The sequence below is a fragment of the Notolepis coatsorum genome (assembly GCF_963971535.1).
Source record: "Notolepis coatsorum genome assembly, chromosome: 11".
In the NCBI taxonomy this organism is placed as follows: Eukaryota; Metazoa; Chordata; class Actinopteri; order Aulopiformes; family Paralepididae; genus Notolepis; species Notolepis coatsorum.
Window position 1 is genome coordinate 53,475,393 of NC_140175.1, and position 23,841 is coordinate 53,499,233.

Genomic DNA, 23,841 nt, shown 5'->3' on the forward strand with positions numbered 1-23,841 from the left:
TTTCTCTGTGATAATCACCATGATTCATAGGAAGTAGCTTGAACCAGCTGCCTCTCGCGGCAATAGTATCCAGCTGCACAGCTGGAGCGCAACGCTGGCGGGGGAACTGCCCAGCGACGCGTACTCCCCAAATGTGAAACGCCGGTGGAGGTCAGAATAATCCTCTAGACTCTCCGGTGGTGACGACATTATCCTTTCTCTCTCACGTAAATTAGTGAGAGAGGGAGAAACAAAAGACAACGCCAACACAGCTCCTATAACTAACTAACTACTTTAAGCACTAAACTTGAAGCGATGCTATACACGGACTTCACAGTGGTGAAAGTAGGGAAGGAGCTGGTAGTATGGCCATGACCCCGCTTATATCTGAGCGGATGTGGGCGTGGTCAGGCAGGTGGGTGCGTACACGTGGGTGAAAGTTTTCATGATAGTATATGATTAAAGGGATAGTTCCAATAGAGCAGAGCGCAAAGCCATAAATGAAATATATTTATGTAAGTGTCTTAATGGTTTTATCTTCTCTCTACCCAAATCCTTCAGAATTTAAGTCTGTCCCCAGGTTTCACAATATTTTAGTACAGTATAGGAATGATGGTCTGACTGTATACATACTATATAAGTGAAGCTTCTAGAGGGAATTATTCATGTGATATTTGAGAAAAACTCTGAGCTGCCAAGACTTGGTCTTTGCTTATGGTCTATAACCTGAACATTGGAACCCCTAACCCTGGCAGTGTTAGTGCCATGCTCTACTCAGTGAGCTACACAGGAAATGGAAGCCCTAACCCTGGCAGTGGTAGTGCCATGCTCTATCCATTGAGCTACACAGGGAATGGAACCCCTAACCCTGGCAGTGTTCAGATTCAGATTCAGATGACTTTATTCACCATATTGTACAGGTACAAATGGAACGTGATTCGACATTACAGTGCAAGATTTTTTCACAAATAGGAATAAACATAATAATAATAATAAATAAATAAGTGCAAAACAGGACAGAACAGTATGACAACAATAAGACAGTAAAGTGCAGTGGTTGGGGACATGGATACAGTGCAGCACAGTTCAAGTCCAGAGGTCCAGCTCTAGCAGCTCGCCATAGAGGGGGGGAGGGGGGGGGGCAGGGGGACATTTACCAGGGGGGGGAGCTGCTGAGGGGAAGAAGCTGAGTATATGGCAGGATTTTAATGTCTTGGGCAGCCGTAGCCGCCTGCCGTGGGGGAGCATAATGAAGAGGCCGTGACCCGGGTGGGCGGGGTCTGCCATGATCTTCCTCACCCTCCTCAAGGCCCTGGTGGAATGTAGAGACTCGAGGGAGGGAAGGGGGCAGCCGATCACCCTCTCCGCTGATCGTATCACCCGCTGCAGCTTGGCCTTGTCCCTGACCGTGGCTGCAGGGAACCAGGTGATGATGGTGAGGATGGACTGGATGATGGCGGTGTAGAACTGGACCATCATAGTCCTCGGCAGCCGGAACTTCCTCAGCTGACGTAGGAAGAACATCCTCTTCCGGGCCTTTTTGTTGAGAGCGATGGTGTTCAGCTCCCATTTCAGGTCCCGGGAGAGTGTCATGCCGAGGAAGCGGAAGGACTCCACAGAGGCCACCGGGGTGCCTCCCAGAATGATCGGGGTGGGGGGGGGCTGCCTTCCGCCTGAAGTCCACTACCATCTCAACTGTTTTCTGGGCGTTGAGGTCCAGGTTGTTGCAGCTGCACCAGCTCTGCAGCCTCTCGATCTCCCTCCTGTAGGCAGACTCGTCCCCCCTGGATACGAGACCCACCAGGGTGGTGTCGTCCGCAAACTTCAGGAGTTTGACCGAGGGGTGCAGAGTGTTAGTGCCATACTCTATCCCAGGGGTGGCCAACCAGTCAGAGACTAAGAGCCACAAAAATTACTGTGGTACCACAAAGAGCCACACCATATACCAGCGTTTCTCAATCTTTTTTTTCAGTCACAGCACCCTTCATGTGTTTTATAGGTCTCACCCTCTGGCCTCTGAAGTTGTCTTTTTTATTTGGGCCTCACAGGGTTAAAAGTACCCTGTGAGACCCACAGTTGCAAAATTACAAAATCACTTTTAGCCATTTAAAAAAAGAATGTTTATTTAAAAAATGTTAAAGGGGAACTATTTGACTATTTCTTTCACTATTTGGGCACTTTTACACAATTCCTGTGAGTCTATGGAACACCTAGGTTTAAAAAAAAAAAAAAATGCATTGTTTTGTATTTCTAATCAAGTACTCAAAAACCGCATTTTTCTACCTCAAGATCTTAAGCCGTTTTGAGGCTGGGCTTCAACCACTGTGTGGCCTGGTGCCAACTGCCACATCAACTGCTACATTATTATGCAGCTGAGAAATCTCTGACATCACAGATATGCACATTTTCAGATGACTCAGTTTAGTGAGGGTGAATATTGTGAGAGGAGTATTGGAAGAATGCGCCAATATGAGAATTAGAGACATAGATCCTATTAATATAAGTCCACATAGCTAAGAAACAATGGTAAACACTGAAAAAGGCCATTTATAAAATAGTTCCCCTTTAAGCACATGTATAGTCAATTGGTCCTGTTGTTCAGCCTCACAATGCTATTTGATAGTAAATGTGTTTATATGTCCCACCCTCTGGCCTCTGAAGTTGCTAATGTCTTTTTAATTTGGGCCTCACAGGGTTAACCTCTTAAGCCCGAAATATACAGTAAAAGTGTATATTTTCAGCATTACGTTTGTTTACCAATTATTTTAACTGTTATTAGTGAAATATAAGATTATAGAAATCTCAGGGCATTGAGTCGGAAACCAGCTCACACCAGCCCCTGTCAATCATCTGACTTCTGGATTTACTTTTTTTATTTCTCTTCTTTTTTGGGATTATCTCCCACAAACCTGAACGTTGCCATAAAACAGAACGCAGTTAGTTTCTCTACCTTTCTGTGAACGTCTTGCAAAAAACGGTGTTGCAATATGATGAAAAATGGTGGAGAAATTTACATTATAAAAAAGATGGCAGAATTCAGTACTGTATCTACAAAACCTTCTGTTTAATCATCTTCCCTTTATTAATTTGCTTAGATTTTTCAGGTCTGGTCAATTTTAGCATGGTGTTATTCACAGTCAAAGATAATTTTTTTTTTTTTAAATAGAATTGATATTCTCCTTTGGTTCATTACAATTTACTCAAGCCTAGTAACAGACACACTATTTCTGACACTGATTCATATATGTCCCTAGATTCAGATACCAAGAACATGCAAATGGACCATTTACAAAAAAAATTTATATGTGTATTCTACGTCCTTATGGAATGAGTGACACAGGGAATTGAACCCCTAACCCTGGCAGTGTTGGTGTCATGCTCTACTCCCCATTGAGCTACACAGGGAATGGAACCGCTAACCCTGGCAGTGTTACTGCCATGCTCTACCCCATTGAGCTACACAGGGAATGGAACCGCTAACCCTGGCAGTGTTAGTGTGCCATGCTCTACCCCATTGAGCTACACAGGGAATGGAACCGCTAACCTTGAAGTAGTTAGTACCATGCTCTACCCCATTGAGCTACACAGGGAATGGAACCGCTAACCTTGAAGTAGTTAGTACCATGCTCTACCCCATTGAGCTACACAGGGAATGGAACCGCTAACCTTGATGTAGTTAGTACCATGCTCTAACTTTTGAGCCTCTCTGGCATGTTAAACCAGCTCTGCGTAGATCATGCAGATATAATAAGGCCTCAAAAACCAATATGTATTAAAGAGGGCAGTTCTCTGAAAGGCTTGAAATAGTATATGAATGAAGAATATACTTTAATGCAACAAGAGATCTCACAGATTGCAGCTTTAAAGCAGAGGAGGGTTGAAGAAAGACTAGGACTGCTCCGTCCTGGTTTATGTCTTTTTAGTTTTTATTGAAACTAATAAAACATTTTCCTTTGTTAACCAAAATAAAAAGGTTCCAACATTCCAAAACATAAAGATCCAGGACCATAATAAGAACGTGTTGGACTCCTCCCCCTCTGTCCTTAGCTGCCCACGATGACATGTAGAGGATTAGCAGCATGATAAACAAACAGCTGATACAGTGGCGTTTGTTACCGTGCCATCAATGGATGCTTTTTTTTGCATAGGAACAAAAAACGATTTTCAAGCCTTTGTGGCCAGATCAAATCTTCTCATGGTGGGTGTTGTAGACAAGACCACTTCAATCTAGACTTCTCTGAGACAATAAATAGAATAGTAAATTGTATAGTAATATGAAGATGAAAGACAACTTTTTGTTGGTCGATTATTCATTTGTATGTTTTTAGATTATTTTCATGCCAATGAGTTGTTTCCTGGATAATAATAATCACATCTCTGACATCACAATGACAGTCACCAATAGGCTTTGGTCATTCAATAAGCATGATTAAATGGATTATTTGATTACTTGCCAAATTCCTAATACTAGTACAGTAGTCGAATGAGAATGTATTTAAGATGAAGACAGCCCTCGTACACAGCCATAAGAAAAGCAGACCTATGACACAAAGAATGAAAAGTCACATAATATGTTGTGCTCCTGTGGATGCAACCAGTATCTATCCGTTTTGGATCTGTAGCAGACGAGGATAAAAATGCTCCAAGGAAGAATAATCATGATGCAACTTTTAATTATGAGACATCAACCAATCAGGGCTTTTGATTGGTTGAGAGAAATTCATCTGACCAAATTCACCACATTCTTTACATTCTGAAAAAACACCTGCATTTCAAACCTTACTAATGAGAATCCCCCCCCCCCCCCCCCCCAAAACGACAAAACATATCAGGTCTTCCAAAGCAAATGGAAAAATATACATTTATCAACAACTTATCAGTAAACAACGATAAAAGCTATCTATGCAATTCACTTACAGCAATAAGCATTTGTCTATGTTAACATACCACAGGCATAAGTAGAATTTTCTTTTAGACAGACATTTGAGTAAACTGGATCTCATGACAGGAAAACAAATGCTTTTAGATTTTTGCATAAACAGACAAACATAAATCAAGATTAAAAAATCCATCTTAACAAGTATTATCATCCTTTATTGACTCTTCAGTCTTTTTTATCTTGAAAAATCTTCTCCCTTCTTCCAACACATTTCAGCTTGTTCCAAACCTCCTCTGAGAACATGGCAGCAGTGATCTGCTGGATATCAAGTTTCTCTCTTGTTTTCAGAGGTTTCTTGAAACGTGTTCAGTTTAATTTAAGTAAGAATTTAAGTAAGTGACATTTAAACATTTGTTTCTTAAAAAGAAAAAGAGATTTTAAGACTCAATACAGGATTACATTACTTGCATAGAATGCTATTCTCTGTGTTTAGGAATCTGCCTCTTCTCTATGGTGGAATGGTACAGTAGTTATTTGGAAGAACACGTCAACAATGTGATAAAAGGGATGTTTATACTGCATGGAGAAAACCTTACTTTCAACTCAATCAATTCAACATATTTCAGAAATGGCAGCCTCTTTGCTAATGCTAGTATGGTTTCTTAAACTTTTCACGTCAGGGGATTTTATTTTGTCATGGGAGCCAGCTTCATTTAAACATATCACAAACATATTACTACTGTTGTCATGTGACCCAGGCTCATTTAAACATATAACACAAATATTACTACTGTTGTCATGTGAACCAGGCTCATTAAAACACATCACAGACATGTTACTAGTGTTGTCATGTGGGGACCCACAAGAGGAAGGCCCTGTGAGTCATTTTGGCTCCTGACACATAGTTTAAGAAACCAGGTAGGATAGAGCATTCATTCTCAGTTATCTATCAATAGATAAACCTCTTTGTGAAGTTTTGAAGATATTGAAGATACATTTTTAATCTCGAAAACAATCTATTTCCATCCTGAATTGAGTGAGTTGAACGGGATTTGACCCCAGCCCTGCCCAGCGAGCAGGGATTAGCACCGGTAACCTACTTTAAAGTTTCAGTACAGAAATGGACACCACAAGCAGACACCTGGGGCTACTCCACAAATCAGGATTACATACTCAGTTCTTCTTGAAGTGATGTGGATAACTCTGTAACCCTGCATGTTAAAACAGACCCCTGGACACAGGCGTCATTGGAGTGTGGGGGTCTGAAGTAACAAAAGGGTTTTCCCATACCTAAAATCTTGAACAGGGAGGGTTGGAGTATTCATGGTTCCCGCAGGGTTTTAAAAAGTTTTAAAACGTCTTGAATTGAATAATCAGAATTGTAGGTCATAAAAAGTAATAAAAAAAAATTATATTATTTTGATAAGTCTTAAAAATATATTGGATTAAGAATTTACATCTATGTTGTGATAACTTCTCTGTATCACATCACAAATATGTTTGGGGGAACGTCCTGGCTGCAAAGTAAGCAGTACAGTAATAGCCTAGTAATAGTTCCCCTGCAACAATTCTTACGGAATTATTTCTTTCATAGTAATTTAAGTTACTTAAGTTTAAGTTTCCTTCATGCTTTTTTGACAGTATGGCTGTGAAATATGTATTAAATTCTATTCAAAGTGGTCTTAAAAAGGTCTTAAAAAGTCTTAAATTTAACTTGATTTAAATTGAATTTAGAAATCTGTAGAAACCCTGGTGTTGTTTAAAACAGGTTTGTTGCATGGATAGTTTGTCTGTTCATGATGGATAAACTGCCCCATTGATTTTAAGTAGAGACGATGATAACCTAAAATCTATATGTAAACAAATAAAAAAAAAAAAATAGAATAAAGGACATCAATAAAGTCTTTCCATGAGGGCACTTTCTGTATGGCAATCAATTCAAAAGTACACGACCATCGGTCTTAAATGAGAAATGTTCCTCCACTTCCTGAAGAGCTGACATTTTGGAGAGATGGCAGGGACACACAGATATAAGACAGGTTTGTGGTGCAGTGCATCATGGGAATTACCAGTCCTTGGTTCCTGGTAGGGTGACTTTAGTAAAACAAGATCACCGCACAATAACAAAAATACTTCCAGCGTTAGGCATTGTAGAAGTCCCTCGTCCTGAATGTGTCCAACAGCAGATCCCTCTGTCCCTCGTCCTGCATAGTGTCCAACTGCAGCTCACTGTCTACAATATTGTAAAGTAGAAACCAAAAAACTAAATTCTGATTCTTTCAAGACTCTCAAGAATGTAACAGCAGTGCTTAAGCAGTGCACTGTCCATGCAGTAGAGATGGGACTTGTACAATGTCTATGTCCGCAGTATAACCTCAACACTGTCACTTTGACTCCTGACAGGCAGCGAGCAGAGACATGGTAATACGGTGATAACCAGTCAGACAACCACTGAGGAGCTTCACAGGTTCAGATGAAAACAAAGGTAACGAGGTAAAAGAACCATGCTTGCTGGTTAGAAGATGCGTATTACAGTATCTGAAACTTGACTCTATGGAATTGATTGAAGGCATGACGTTTGGCACCTTATAGCCTCCTGCTGTTCCAAGAAATGACGAGTAGATGCACCTTACTCTCCTGCTGTTCCAAGACATGACGAGTAGATGCACCTTACTCTCCTACTATTCCAAGACATGATGAGTAGATGCACCTTACTCTCCTGCTGTTCCAAGACATGACGAGTAGATGCACCTTACTCTCCTGCTATTCCAAGACATGATGAGTAGATGCACCTTACTCTCCTGCTGTTCCAAGACATGACGAGTAGATGTACCTTGGGCTTTAAGGCCTTGATACACACACAATATTTTGAGACAATTTTACCAATACTTACCTGATGAAGGTCGGATGACCGAAACGTAGGATTTATTCAAATTGAACGTAAGTGAAGACAGTGTGCAGAACTATTCTCTTTCTCTCTTTTGATCGTCAATAATTATTCATTGTTATTTCTTACAAAATCATGTTAACTTCATCACATTTGTCAAACCTCTTCCTTCCTGAAGCCAGGCTTTAGTTTCTTGGAAGAAGCATCTCTATAACCACTGTGGGTTGATGGGTGGGTTGGCTGGTGGGTCGTCTGTTTATCGGTCTGTTTGTCGGCTGGTTGGTTGGTGTGTCGGTTGGTACATACTGTATGTTCATGCATGGACTCACTCGCTTCCTGTGTCACAGTTGGACAGATTTGTCGTCTACACACGCCACAACCGCACACCCTTCCGACAACCTAGAAAGTGCTAGCGCACTTTTAATCGTACTTAGTCTGACTTAATCAATGTGTCTTGGGGGAATAATGATTCCTAACACCCTTTAGCACTTGACAACGGCTTTCAGCCAGACGTTTGACTAACGTGAAGCTCAGAGAAAAGTCTGTCAATGTGAGACTAACATTTCCTCAAAAAATATGCCCATGTGTCACAACCTTCATTCTGGTGGAGTTTCTTCCGATGAACAGTAAAGGCAGCAGTATACTGAAAACGGATGCAGACTTGCCAGAAAAAAACGTTGAATAAGTTGCCGTCAATATACTCTGTGTAGCTCCACAGCTTAGATGACACGATGCCAGGTTGCAGAGCATCTGACTAGTTAGGCTATTAGGCTACAGTAGCAAGCCGGTGCACATTGTGGTGGCCGAAACCAGTATGCAGTTTCATGTCATTTTGTTCTTACAAACCTGCTGAAGTTTGTTTCCGCAAAACAAGTTTACTGTCACCGTAACACACACACACACACACACACACACACACACACACACACACACACACACACACACACACACACACACACACACACACACACACACACACACACACACACACACACACACACACACACACACACACACACACACACACACACACACACACACACACACACACACACACACACACAGTTCCTCACTCACACATAGATAAAAGTCTCTGTTGCTTCTTTTTATATATACAGTATATATTGCACATCCTAGTGAACACTGAGGGAGGACCAGCCTGGCGTGGCATGGCGTGGACGTGTAAACCATGTCGACTCTGAACCCTGGGATAACATCTTCCTCCTTCGCCAACACCAACCTATCACAGCCTCTCTCTACCACACACAATACGCAGTCCACTTCTCCTCTCCTCTCCTCTCCTGTCCTCTCCTGTCCTTCTCCTCTCCTCTCATCTCCTCTCCATGGTGTTTATGAATCAGAAAATGAATACTATGGATTGAAACATGCCGCGGTATTTGCAGAAAGAGACTAACAGGGGACAAGTAGGGGGGATGGGTCTATGTTAACCAGTGTTATGGTGGTAGTTTGGCTATCCTAGTAATTAGGCTGATAATCTGGGTGGTATACTGTGACTTTACAATCTTATACAGTATATCTCATAGAAAGAGGTGAATGTACTCCATGTATCAGCTGATACTCTGGGCTACACTACAGCCATCCATACCAGTTAGCTTTCGCTGACCAGGCGCAGAAAGAAGAGGAGGAGGAGGAGGAGAGAGGCGGGCTGGAATTAAAATAAACGTTATGAAACAGTTTGACAGTAAAAAATAAAAAAATAAAAACTTGCTGAAGTGTCCTGGTGCAGCCATTGGGGAGCGGAGAAGAGGAGGAGAGGAGAGGGGAGGGGATGAGAGGAGAAGATAGAAGTTTATAGTTCATTGGAAGGGGAAACCCAACTGAAGGAGTGTCTGTAGGCATCAGTCAGGTCTCCAGGCCCGGGCCGGACACAAGGAGAACTGGTGGAGCGTGCACGTGGGAGCGTGCACGTGTGCTGCAGCAGGAGGAGGCCCAGGGGAGAACAACGGTGCATGGCTTGTGCACTCTCACCGCCGAAACTCAGGGCTCCAACACATGCAGCTTTCGCCATGCAGTCTGTTAAGATTTGAAGACGTGCACGGCCCGCACCACATACTGCCGGCAGATCGGGCATTCGCTCATCCTCTTCCCACATTTAGTGCACGTGACCATGTGACCACACTCCAGAAGGACGCAGTCGATGATGGCGTCCATACAGATACGACACAGGTTGTCGTCAGAGGCCAGCTGGGCTTTCACAGCTTCTGCAGGGGGAGAGATGGGGTGGGACGGGGGGAGAGATGGGGTGGGACGGGGGAAGAGATGGGGTGGGACAGGGGGAGAGATGGGGTGGTACGGGGGGGGGAGATGGGGCGGGACAGCGGGAGAGATGGGGTGGGACAGGGGGAGAGATGGGGTGGGACAGGGGGAGATAGGGTGGGATGGGGGGATGCTGTTATAGGCAGAGCAGGTCTCTCGGAAACCCAGATTATCAACCCTCTTCAGGTTTTCAAGATGCCAAATGCTCCTGGAACATGTGGAGTGCTGTGTGTGTGTGTGTGTGTGTGTTGAATATAAATTGAAGCCAAATTCCAGGGGCCCAATGCCTAAATGATTTGCTCCTGCTCTAGCTTACGTCTTCACTTCATATTCAATGCATCTCAGCCACTCCCTCTTTTAGGCTAGATAACAAGGACCGATAACGAGGACAGATAATGAGGACCGATAACAAGGACAGATAATGAGGACAGAAAATGCGGACAGATAACAAGGACAGATAATGAGGACAGAAAATGCGGACAGATAACAAGGACAGATTATGACGATATAAAATGAAGACAGATAACGAAGACGGATAATGAGGACAGCATCCTACCCCCTGACATGATGCACCCACGGCAGTAGAGCAGCTATCTGCTACTGTCATTGGTCAGGAGTGGTGTAGGCCGAGGACCCACATATAATTGGTCCAGGGGATGACATAATGTGTAATGAATTCAGGAGAGCAGTCCCAGAGACATCCACATCAACCAGACCGTGGACATGCTAGACCGTAGGGGTGGGACGATACATCGATCCAGATCAATATATCGATCTATTATCAATAATCAAATAGGATCGATGCAACGTAAAAAGATCGATTCATATTGCGATACTCTTATTTTGAAAATCCGGCGACGTCATATCCGCCCGCGCCCAGTAGTCTGAAACTCTGTGTAGACATTACAGCAGAACAGCGCTACAGAGCGTCTATTTTGCGACCCGATATAAGTCTGTGCAGTTTTTTCCCCGCAACGGGTCAAATGCATCTAACATGCTTTGCATCGTCGCCATTCCTTTATGCCCACGTCGCATGGGCAGACCTAAATTAACGTTACGTTTGCTGCTTAAGCTAACTAAGCTAAGCAGCTAACCGTGAGAGAGAACAGGAGAGAGGAGAGGGGAAGGAGGAGAGGCGGGGGCATTCTACCTTTCTGTGGGGGACTGGGGAGGGGCATTCTGTGTGTGTGTGTGTGTGTGTGCGTGTGTTACTGAGGATGGACAGATAATGTTGATATTTAAACATGAATACATAATAAATGTATTCATGATCATCATGCAACATAAAACAATTGTAGGAACAGTTTGGGAGAGGAAGGGGTTTTAGCTTGCGTGTTGTGAGTTCCAAAACATTTTACTTAAAAGTTTAAAGCTCAATATATAAAAACTTGGCACTTTACAGTGAACAGGAGGTCTATTTGTATTAAAAACAATAGATTGTTTTTCATTTAAATGTCTGGAAGAGCTCAAAAATAAAAACGTCAATTGATATTTCCGTTGCCTCTTTTGAGTTGATCTAAATGTGACTGATTGTGTTAAATGGGCACATAATATCGCCTCATATCGATCGCAGGCACCTGAATCGAATCGTATCGTATCGTGGCAGACTTTGTGATATCGGCAAATATCGTATCGTTGTCCAAAGAATCGATATCGTATGGTATCGTGATGAAACTGGTGATTCCCACCCCGTAGACCGGAGGTTGAGGGTGCTACAGTATGCATGGTAAGACAGCAAGCATGAATGAAAAGGAAAACAATTGTTTCACAAAGCAGAATCCAGGCAAAGCTCTCTCCCGTCTTCATTCACAAACTGCATATGGGATTCACTGGTGATAAAGAGCTTTAACCCTTTCACTACCACACACTACAGAAGGTTAACCCGTTCACCACCACACTACAGATGTGAAAAGGTTAACCTTCTGTCGTGTGGTTGTGAAAGGGTTAACCCTTTGTCGTGTGACAGTGAAAGGGTTAACCTTCTGTATTGTCGCAGTGAAAGGGTTAACCTTTTGGTAGTGTGGTAGTGAAAGGGTTAAAAAGCTGTGGTGGGCTGCAGTGTGTGAGTTGGTCCTCCTCCGGCATTAAACAGGCTAATACTGGCCTCCAGACCTCTCTGTCGCTGAGACGAGTGCTTTGTAAATGGAATTACATGTGAAGGAGACATGCTGCTACGGGAATAACATGAGCGGTGATGAATGGATGAAGGCTCTCAGGGACCACGTCACATGACAGGATGAGAGACATTCAGGGCTGAACGGGACACTGATGCACGAGGAGCAGCTGTCGCAGTATGTGGACAAACTGAACGCAATGCAGTGCGGAAAATACAGACAAGCTTATTTTATCTTCTATTCAGACTTATTCAGTTTTGTTATCTTACTGCACTGGCAGATACATTTGCTGGTTTCAAGAAAAGAAAATCTATATTTGTCGTTTCATGATTATGGCTTGAACCACAAAAAAGTCAAATGTAAAATGACCTGCCAGAGCAGTAAAAACATTTGATGAACTAATCCTCAGATTAGTTAACCATTTCAGATGTACGATCACAAATTCTCAATCTCAGAATATTGAGAATTTATCATCCTAAAGATGAGGTCACAATGGCTACTGGCCAGTGGCCAGTAAAAGTTATTCACCTTGTGTTTCTAGGCAACAAGAACGATGTTATCTTGCCGCATAATGTAATTCCACTTCCAGATCCGTAAATTTTTTATGAGAAACAGCAAACTTCTTGTGTGAAAGTGGGTGGGGCTAACTAAGGTGAATAGAGTGATTCAATTCTAAGGTAGGATCCTTAGAGAGAAAAAAACAAAAGCTCATACATGAAAGAGTTAAGAAGTGCGAACACAAATACAATAGAATGACTTGATAAACTTGTCATACCCCCCCCCCCCCCCCAGTGTACAGAGTCATGTCAGGGACAATGCAGGGCGTTTGGCTGCAGCAAGCTTTATGACTTCAGTCATAATTCAGATGATGGGTGTGATATAATATATACAGTGTCTGTCAGAGGGGAGAGGGGGGTGTATTTACTATGACAGACCTTGGCAGAGAAAGTGTCTTACCTCCAACTCCTCCGTTGCAGATAGGGTACGCTACCACTGCATTGCCATATGAAGAGAGTAGTAATAGAACAGGTGTTAGTGGTCTGGCACAATAATGCCTTCAACAACAACAATACAGTTCCATCGCCAGGGAGAACAATTAAAACACTCCTTGTCAAATGTAACCTTTATCGTTATATCTGACTGTTAAACACAACCCCAGACTTTGAGTTTATCATAATTTCATTTTCACAGGGTTTTTCCTCAGAGCTACTTGAGTTATTGTTTATAATTGTGTAATTTACAAATGAGACTGTCTGCCTTACAGACTTTGTAGCACTGGTCACACCCGACCAGAAGAGCTCATATGGAGCGTTTCACTGTGTTAAAGGGGTTTCTCTTGTTCAGCCCGAGCAGAAGAGCTCATATGGAGAGTTTCACTGTGTTAGAGGGGTTTCTCTTGTTCAGCCTGACTCTGAACCCAATGATTTAGCTGCTAAAGATGCAAAAGAAGAGATACATTTTTCATGAAAAAACTTACATAGTGCAGGTTTAACTTCTGTGGCAAAACAAACAAACAACACATTTGGGTTAAAACAATACTAGACAATCCTAGTTAAACCACACCAGACGTAACACTCACACATGTTTCAACAATGGGGAGTCAGTCAGTCAGTTAGGGACATTCATTATTGTAGGCCGGCCCTCTGGGTCTGGCAAAAGATATTTGACAATTGCAGCTTGCAAAAGTAATGTGTTTAGATGTTTTAATATGTATGGGCAGAATAGCTGTATAGCTGTAAAACAATAAAAACAAACAAAGGCCCCATGGAACAGGAATTTAAATAGTGACTCATGGTTTGGGTATTTTAATAACCCATGGCCTGGCATATTAAAAGCTATCTATGATACAGAGTAGCATAATGCATTTCCACAGATATTAGCATAGTAGCAGGTATGAGGATTCTAAACAACATATCCAATAACAAGGATTACATTATTCCACACAGGCTGTATGATATTCAGACAGTATCATCACACAGGCTGTATGATATTCAGACAGTATCATCAGACTAAAACTCTCACCTGCAGTGATTCTGCTGCTGACATTTTCCACTAGAGGAAAAAACAAAATACGTTACTTTTGTATGTATCAATAATGATGACAATAATGATGATAATACTAATGATAATTATAAAAAGAATAATAATAATTAGGGATGCTCGATATTGGCTTTTTTACCGATACCGATATACCGATATTGTCCAACTCTTAATTTCCGATACAGATATCAACCGATATCAACCGATACCGATATATGCAGGGTCCCCCCCCCCCAAAAAATGGAATAATTTCAGGTAATTAAGTAAGGGATAATGTATGGCTACGAGGTCATTGTTGCAAAATAATTGACCGACACGGAGTTTAAAATACCGAGGCGCCGCGCCGAGGTGTTTTAAACGTAGTGAAGGTCAATTATTTTGCGACAATGACCGAGTAGGCTATACATTATCCCGCTTATTACATGGCTAACTTACTAACAATATACCTAATTCATTTGACAAATCGCAGTTGTTCTGTGGCTCTGTCAGCCCAAATAAAGTGATTATTATTATCGCGGGCAGCCTCTGTTCTGGCTCCGCTGACACTCCGCTGTCAGTGCAGCGCGGCAGGTGTGTCTGATTTGCTGCACTGATGTGGGCTTGATTGCCAACAGCTGCGCACTGCGGTCATTATTGAAAAAACAGCGGTCATTATTGAAAAATAATGACCGCTGTCGGGGGGCTGTTGACCAATCACAAGCAAGCATTTCGGCGAATGTGAAAACGCCATGTAATAACATTACATATCTCTTGTTGTGGAATTAACACAACATTATGCATACTTTTGACAATAAATAAAATCAGAATTTGTTCTTACTTGCTTGCCTGGGTAAATAAAGGTTATAGAAATGTAATTTTTTTTTTTATTTTTTTTTTTAATATCGGTAGGCCGATAATATCGGACATCCCTAATAATAATAATAATAATAATAATGAAGACATTGTTAAACATCTGTTGTTCCTCTCTTTCCATCAGTGAAAGATGAATGTTACTGAAATAATAGAGCAAAACACAAATTTCCATCAACGACAGATACTGTTTCTCCATACAGCAATGCAGGGGTCAAATAAAAGCTGGATAAACAAGCTTGCATACTTGCATCACGTTGTGTAACTTTGTAATAAACGTACTACAGTATAACAATCAAGGATTATATCTACTTAAGAAGGTGTGTAAACTGAATGAGGTGAGTTTGGCTTCCATTACACCCCTGTCCCTATAGCACAGCTTACAGTTGGTTCTATCAAAGATAAATCTATATCATATCTTACTGTTGGTTCTATCAAAGGTAAATCTATAGAACAGTGCTTACTGTTGGTTCTATCAAAGATACATCTACAGTATAGCACAGCTTATTGTTGGTTCTATCAAATATACATCTATAGCACAGTGCTTATTGTTGGTTCTATCAAAGATACATCTATAGCACAGCTTATTGTTGGTTCTATCAAATATACATCTATAGCACAGTGCTTATAGTTGGTTCTATCAAAGGTAAATCTATAGCACAGCTTACAGTTGGTTCTATCAAAGATACATCTATAGCACAGCTTACAGTTGGTTCTATCAAAGGTAAATCTATAGAACAGTGCTTACTGTTGGTTCTATCAAAGATACATCTATAGCACAGTGCTTATTGTTGGTTCTATCAAAGATACATCTATAGCACAGTGCTTATTGTTGGTTCTATCAAAGATACATCTATAGCACAGTGCTTACTGTTGGTTCTATCAAAGATACATCTATAGCACAGTGCTTATTGTTGGTTCTATCAAAGATACATCTATAGCACAGCTTACTGTTGGTTCTATCAAAGATACATCTATAGCACAGCTTATTGTTGGTTCTATCAAAGATACATCTATAGCACAGCTTACTGTTGGTTCTATCAAAGATACATCTATAGCACAGTGCTTATTGTTGGTTCTATCAAAGATACATCTATAGCACAGCTTACTGTTGGTTCTATCAAAGATACATCTATAGCACAGCTTACTGTTGGTTCTATCAAAGATACATCTATAGCACAGCTTACTGTTGGTTCTATCAAAGATACATCTATAGCACAGTGCTTATTGTTGGTTCTATCAAAGATACATCTATAGCACAGCTTACTGTTGGTTCTATCAAAGATACATCTATAGCACAGTGCGTATAGTTGGTTCTATCAAAGATACATCTATAGCACAGTGCTTATTGTTGGTTCTATCAAAGATACATCTATAGCACAGCTTATTGTTGGTTCTATCAAAGATACATCTATAGCACAGCTTACTGTTGGTTCTATCAAAGATACATCTATAGCACAGTGCTTATTGTTGGTTCTATCAAAGATACATCTATAGCACAGCTTACTGTTGGTTCTATCAAAGATAAATCTATAGCACAGCTTACTGTTGGTTCTATCAAAGATACATCTATAGCACAGTGCTTACTGTTGGTTCTATCAAAGATACATCTATAGCACAGTGCTTACTGTTGGTTCTATCAAAGATACATCTATAGCACAGTGCTTACTGTTGGTTCTATCAAAGATACATCTATAGCACAGCTTATTGTTGGTTCTATCAAAGATAAATTTATGGGGGCGGTCAGGTGGCGTAGCGGAGATTGTGCTCGTCACCAATGCAAGAGGCTGCGGTCTCGACTCCCGGAGAGTCAGCATTGCCTTGGCTCGGGCTGATCGCTATACTAACTCGTTTGGCTGAGTTAGGGGGAGGGGAGCCGTGGGTGGGTCCTGGGCGTTGTGGGCAGCGACCCCTACAGTTCGGTCGGGGCGCCTGCTCAGCGAAGGTAGGATCTGGTGAGAGGTAGTGCGGCCTCCCACACGTTACACTCTCCCAGTGAGAATCTGCGCGGCCAGGCTGGCTGCCGGCTGGCTGCACATGCGTTGGAGGAAAGCATGTGACAGTCTCCGGCCTCTCGGACCAACAGTAGGGGAAAGTGTGCAACAACCAGGAAGGGGGTTGGGAATTGGCATAACGACCAACAGTGGGATGGGAGAAAGAAAAAAAAAAATCGGAAAAAGAAGGAGGAAAAAAATTTAAAATAAAGATAAATCTATAGCACAGCTTATTGTTGGTTCTATCAAAGATAAATCTATAGCACAGCTTACTGGACGTTCTGTTGTGTCGGTTCTATTGTTACCAAGTGGATTTGAACCTGGGACCATAGGATTCACAGGCGGACTAACCAGCTGAGCTGACTCAGGGTCAGTTAGCAGGTGCTGGTTGACAGAGATATATCTATAGCATATAGGGGTGTAATGGTTCACGGTAAGTTCTAGCGTCAAGAATGTAAGTATGCTACTTTTCAGTTTTTAGCACTTTATTGTAAATCATCCCTCAGGGTAAAACTTGTAGATATTGAATATTGAATAGAGACAGAAGCGCCATGCAGGTTGCCCTAATGGTTTGATTACTATTTCCCTTTTCATGCAAAGGAAAAGATATCGCTTCATGTTTATTACACCTTGTTCAGAAGCGTGTTGTTGTGTATGAATGTCCGTTCTATATGCCACAAACTTTCATTAACCCTTTCACTACCACACTACAGAAGGTTAACCTTTCACTACCACACTATAGAAAGGGTTAACCTTCTGTAGTGTGGTTGTGAAAGGGTTAACCCTTTGTCGTGTGGTAGTGAAAGGGTTAACTTGATATTGAGGGCAGCCCCTTCTCAGTTCCTTCTCATGCACTGAGTCTTCTTCTAGCTCTGGCTTGTCCTTTGTGTTCACCATACTATGATGCTACTGTATGCTAAATTACAGGTAATCTCTCAGTGGTGTGTGTAGGCTGAACGAACAACATATGGCCCTTTGCGCAAATTATATTTTGGGAAGGGGTGAACTTGGAGTTTTGAATTAAGTTCTGCACACAAAAAAAGGTTCTGCATGTGTGTTCCGTTAGTGGTTAAAGTAACGTTGCATTCGTTCGGTACACAGCACGTACTGAACCGAAGGTTCTGTTGTATTGGTTCTATCAAAGATATATCTATAGCATAGCTTACTGGATTTTGTGTTGTGTTGGTTCTATCAAAGCTATATCTATTCTACAACATACTGTAGCTTACATGACTATGTAATGTTCTATCTAAGAGATATATGTCTATGAAATAGCTTTCAGGACTGTGAAATGTTCTACAGTATCTAAGAGATATATATCTACAGTGTAACATAGCTTACTGGACTTCCTGTTCAGTTCATTTTCCCTGTAGAGGCGGTGAACTCGCTCCAGTAGCTCCCACTTCTCACAGCAGCCAGAGTAGTTGACAAAGTTCCTAGCCAGAATCTCCTTCAGCTGTCGGACAGACAGGTTCTCTATGGCCTCCTCGTTGTCCAGGTCGGACAGAGACGCCCGGATCCTCCTCTGTGTGGCCGGACTCACCTGCACACAAACACAGGAAGTGAAGAAGGAAGTGCGTTTTCTCTCAAATATTTTTTTTTAAAGAATAACTAAAGAAAGAGTACCTAAACACATGTTCATTTTGCTGTCATTCTGCCCCTGGTGACCAGCAAGAAAACTCTGCTTGCTCCTCCAGTCCAGTCCTCAATGTAAACAATAACAAACAAACCCTGGGGCAAAAAGGTATAGAGGGTGCCGTTTCCCCACAAGTCACAGATTGGGACTAACTAAACCCACAGTGCCCTAGTGGTTTATATTTTCACTCTGCTGCACACTCTGCTCGCCCCAATCAGCAGGGTTGAGGAGCTGGAAGAGGAGGAGCTAGAAGAGATTTCTTCAGTGAAACAATTATGCTAGCAAGGTGAATATAACAAAAGGTGAACAGAGCATCTGTTATAAATAGCAACACAATTATTATTCTGCAGTACTTCCCCTGGCAGATAGGTGTACTGTACACCCTGTGTACATAGCATTTATTGTTGTTTTTTTGTTTTGATCTCCAGCAATCAGAGATTGGTGCTTTAAGAGAGCTGCTCTATCCAATCTATTAATAAATAATCAAAATTGAATGCTCTCTCCTCAGCAAATAAACTTCAATTCCTGTTCATATACTGGATCAACTGAATTGAAAGTGAACTGAGGCTCACCCTGTAAGAAATTCACAGACTAGAGGCATTTCCCCAGCAGCAGGGGGCATCCCCTGCTCAGTGACTCTAAGGAACCACTATTTATCAAAAAGATGATCTTCATGCCTCTCTGATAGAAACTCATGTCTCTCACCTCTATAATGTTGTCAGACGTGTCCAGGTTCAACAGAGACACAGTTGGAGTGTCGCCCGCCTCCTGAGAGAAGACAACAAAGAACAGAACATAACAAGACCGTTGAAATCTCGTCTTTAATGCTTCATTTTAAACCATATCACAAGTGGTCTGAGAAGAGCAATTTGCAGTGATATTAATACCACTCCCCCAATCTTTAAAGATCTGGAAATTGTCAATACTGTATTTAAGCATTACATCACACGCAGGAGTGGTTTGTGACCAATAAACCATGCCTAGGGGTGGTTGTTAGGCCCGAGGCGCAGCCGAGGGTCGTTAGACCCCCCTAGGCATGGTTTATTGGTCACAAATCACGACTGCACGTGGTGTAAAGCTTTTATACAACTGCCAGATTCATCCAACCTTATTTCTATACAATAAACACACATTAATCGAAGATTTATTGAAAAAACCATCCGCCAGAAAAAGTAGTTCCCACAACTCCATGTGGAAGCAGCTTGAAGTGCATCCAACCAAACTAACACATCCAACTGTGTATTATTGGAATGATTGAGAGAAGTTGCCTCATGTGGAAGCAGCTTGAAGTGCATCCAACCAACTAACACATCCAACTGTGTATTATTGGAATGATTGATTGAAAATTTTATTACCAGATGCAGAATATAAAGTAGGTAAAACAAATTAAAACGTTTTCTTTGCCCTATAGGAAAAAAACGTTTTCTTCGCCCTATTTTTTTATTTATTTCTTTTAGCCTAAACTTAACCAGTTGGAAACCAGGGGTACAGTAATAAAATTAGCAATCAACCAATCAATCAATTCAATAGACCATGCTCACTTAAAACAGCGCTGCTTCTCTCTCAGTCTGACTCCCCCGCTGTTGCAGACAGGAGTGTGTGTGTGTGTGTGTGTGTGTGTGTGTGTGTGTGTGTGTGTGTGTGTGTGTGTGTGTGTCACAGTGTGTGTGTGCGTGTGTGTGTGTGTATGTGTGTGTGTGTGTGTGTGTGTGTGTGTGTGTGTGTGTGTGTGTGTGTGTATGTGTGTGTGTGTGTTTGTGGGTACGCCAGCGTCGGACAGTGTGTGAGAGAGAACGCTGCAGTCGGTAGAAAGTAGGAAGGAAGAAATTTAAATCAATCAATTAATCTATCAATCAATCCGCGATTTTTCTTTTGTTCTAGATTGAGTCAAGAACCATCAATTACATCATCCAACATTGTTTAAAGGACTAACACATTCCCCTTGACAGAATCGCTTCATATTTAGTCGTTATGGTGCTTTCAACATAACCATTTGTTGTCCGCGATCTTGTTTTCTCCCGGAGTGAGCCGGGGAGGGTTATGTGATTTGGTTGTGGGCGGGTCCTGAGCCCAGGACCGTGGATTGTTGCCAATAAAGACGTGTGAATGGCCAATCAGAATCGAGAAATTTGCATGCCGTTGTATAATGGTCCTTAGAGGAATATAGACAGTTACCGTATTGATTTTGATTTGATTTGATTAGACATTTAAAAGAAAATACAAGATTCCAGAAAAACGGATGCTACACAAAAAAGTCAAGACTTATTTCCATTGTGGTCCTTGGTCTCAGACAGACAAGCAATACAAAACATGACCATAAATAACAATTTGACAAACTACATTGACATGGACATTTTAAATGCAGTACAAACGTAGCCACAGACAACTGGGACCGTTCCATTAATACTGTGTGTGTCTACAATACTGGTCATTCTATCAGGTGTTTTCATTAACTTCCTGGTGCTGTCTTCCAAATATACATGTTGCTATCATGTATATGTTCCCTATGATCTAATCAAATGAACATGGTGAAAATACCCTGTTCTCTCCTGTGTCTGCTGTGCCAAAAAAAAACAATCAGCTAATGCTTCCTGTTAGACATCACACCGGGGCAGGGGGCGGGGTCTCAGGAGGAGGGGCTGACTGGACACAAGAGAGTACAAAAGGAGTAGGGTCGAGCTGCAGCCTCGGAGCCTCGGTCCAGATTGGGCAACTTCCGCCCAGCCACAAGATTATTACTCCCGTGACAGGGCAATGCGCTGATTGGCGGAAAGTACGGAAGTATCTCGGAGTACGTCTGACGTTTCTCTACGTCCGTTAGCGAACGTGTTAATTGAACGTCAAAATCAAAAGCAAGTACGTCTGCGCTGACGAGAGGGGGGGGGGGGGGGGGGGGCTTGTATTGATCAGGTTAGTAGATATTGTACCGATCAGGTATTACATTCCTGTACTGTTGTTTATACTCTGCTCCTGTGTTGTAACCCAACCCCCTCCAATGTACAGTAAATGACCAAGTATGGTTTTGTCAATATTCCAATGTACAGTTTTGCTTGTACAGTTGTACAGTGTCCCCCACCCACCCACCCACCCTACCCCCCCTCTTTTCTGGACTCTTTTTGTATCACAAACAATACATTTGCAAATCTGGTATGTCATAAATGTATAGATGTAGCAGTACTGTCTATCTGTATGTCGTGTATGTCATATGTTATGATGATGAATTGAAAATGGGGGGGGGGGGGGTGGGGGGGGCTTGTATTGATCAGGTTAGTAGATATTGTACCGATCAGGTATTACAGATCATATCCGCATGAAATAAACTAAAATGTTAAAACCCATTTAGACTGTTTCTCATTCCTGTACTGTTGTTTATACTCTGCTCCTGTGTTGTAACCCAACCCCCTCCAATGTACAGTAAATGACCAAGTATGGTTTTGTCAATATTCCAATGTACAGTTTTGCTTGTACAGTTGTACAGTGTCCCCCACCCACCCACCCACCCCTCCTACCCGACCCCCCCCCCCCCCCCAACCACCTCCAATGTACAGTCCCCCCCCCCCCCCCCACCTACCCAACCTCCTCCAATGTACAGTTTCTACGTCAAATGTATATACTCTCTTTTCTGGACTCTTTTTGTATCACAAACAATACATTTGCAAATCTGGTATGTCATAAATGTATAGATGTAGCAGTACTGTCTATCTGTATGTCGTGTATGTCATATGTTATGATGATGAATTGAAAATGGGGGGGGGGGGGGCTTGTATTGATCAGGTTAGTAGATATTGTACCGATCAGGTATTACAGATCATATCCGCATGAAATAAACTAAAATGTTAAAACCCATTTAGACTGTTTCTCATTCCTGTACTGTTGTTTATACTCTGCTCCTGTGTTGTAACCCAACCCCCTCCAATGTACAGTAAATGACCAAGTATGGTTTTGTCAATATTCCAATGTACAGTTTTGCTTGTACAGTTGTACAGTGTCCCCCACCCACCCACCCACCCCTCCTACCCGACCCCCCCCCCCCCAACCACCTCCAATGTACAGTCCCCCCCCCCCACCCTACCCAACCTCCTCCAATGTACAGTTTCTACGTCAAATGTATATACTCTCTTTTCTGGACTCTTTTTGTATCACAAACAATACTGTATTTGCAAATCTGGTATGTCATAAATGTATAGATGTAGCAGTACTGTCTATCTGTATGTCGTGTATGTCATATGTTATGATGTACCTAATGTACAGTCCCCTCCCCATCATATGTATATACTCTGTCAGGATCTAGGGGTAACAGTACTGTATATTGGAATACCGTTTATGTCACAAATGTATCAGTACTAAATACCTATATGTCCCTATGCCATAAATGTCATGTATGTTGTGTATGTCATAAATGTCTATATGAATTGAAAATGGGGGACCCTGATGGAAACAAGACAAACGTCTTTCTTTCTCAGGTCTGCATCGCCTTAACAACTGTATGTATTGAGCCGTACTGTATTGTACCCATTCTGCAATCTGTTAAATAAAGTTTTCATTCATTCATTCATTCATTCATTCATGAATTGAAAATGGGGGACCCTGATGTAAACAAGACGAAAGTCTTTCTCTGGTCTGCATACCCTTAACAATTGTGTGTATTGAGCCGTACTGTATTGTACCCATTCTGCAATCTGTTAATACAATTTTCAATCAATCAATCAATCAATCAATCAATCAAGACCTGCGTCGCGGGCACTGCATTCTGTTCTCAGAATGGATTTGACTCGAGAGAGATCATCAGCAGGCTATATATGATATTCAGACTCTAGATCTATTTGCAGAGCCAGATGAGATGAGGCAACCTGTGCGATTGGCTCTTGACAACTAATTTTGCACGTACTGTATACAGTATGTGTTTGCGCGCAATGCGGGAGGTGGCCAGAAGCGCGCAACTAGCCAACTACTATTATTACTACTATATTAATACAGTCTATTCCATTATATAGCTATAGGTGCTGTATGATGACAATACATTTGATTCCTATCTAATTTTGATCCATCGCAAAGCGCTCCAGCGCTTGAATACGGCCGGGGATCCGCTCTATACAATGCAGACCCACAGCTCTCGTATTATAATGAGCCCGCGAGGCGTGTTATTATTAGAGTTAATAATATTGTATATTGTTTACAATGCCTTT

General features: G+C 41.9%; 1 protein-coding gene across 1 annotated transcript in view; it reads right to left on the reverse strand.

The window, feature by feature from the left end:
* Positions 1–9,735: 9,735 nt before the first annotated feature.
* Positions 9,736–23,841, reverse strand: part of rnf34b (ring finger protein 34b) — a 53,399-nt gene continuing 39,293 nt past the window's right edge. The window contains exons 4-8 of the mRNA XM_084324271.1: positions 19,361–19,423; positions 18,361–18,562; positions 14,159–14,188; positions 13,094–13,129; positions 9,736–9,967 (exon numbers count right to left, since the gene is read on the reverse strand). Of these exons, the coding sequence (XP_084180397.1) occupies positions 9,783–9,967; positions 13,094–13,129; positions 14,159–14,188; positions 18,361–18,562; positions 19,361–19,423 (516 nt within the window). The 3' untranslated portion in view covers positions 9,736–9,782. The remainder of the gene's footprint in view (positions 9,968–13,093; positions 13,130–14,158; positions 14,189–18,360; positions 18,563–19,360; positions 19,424–23,841) is intronic.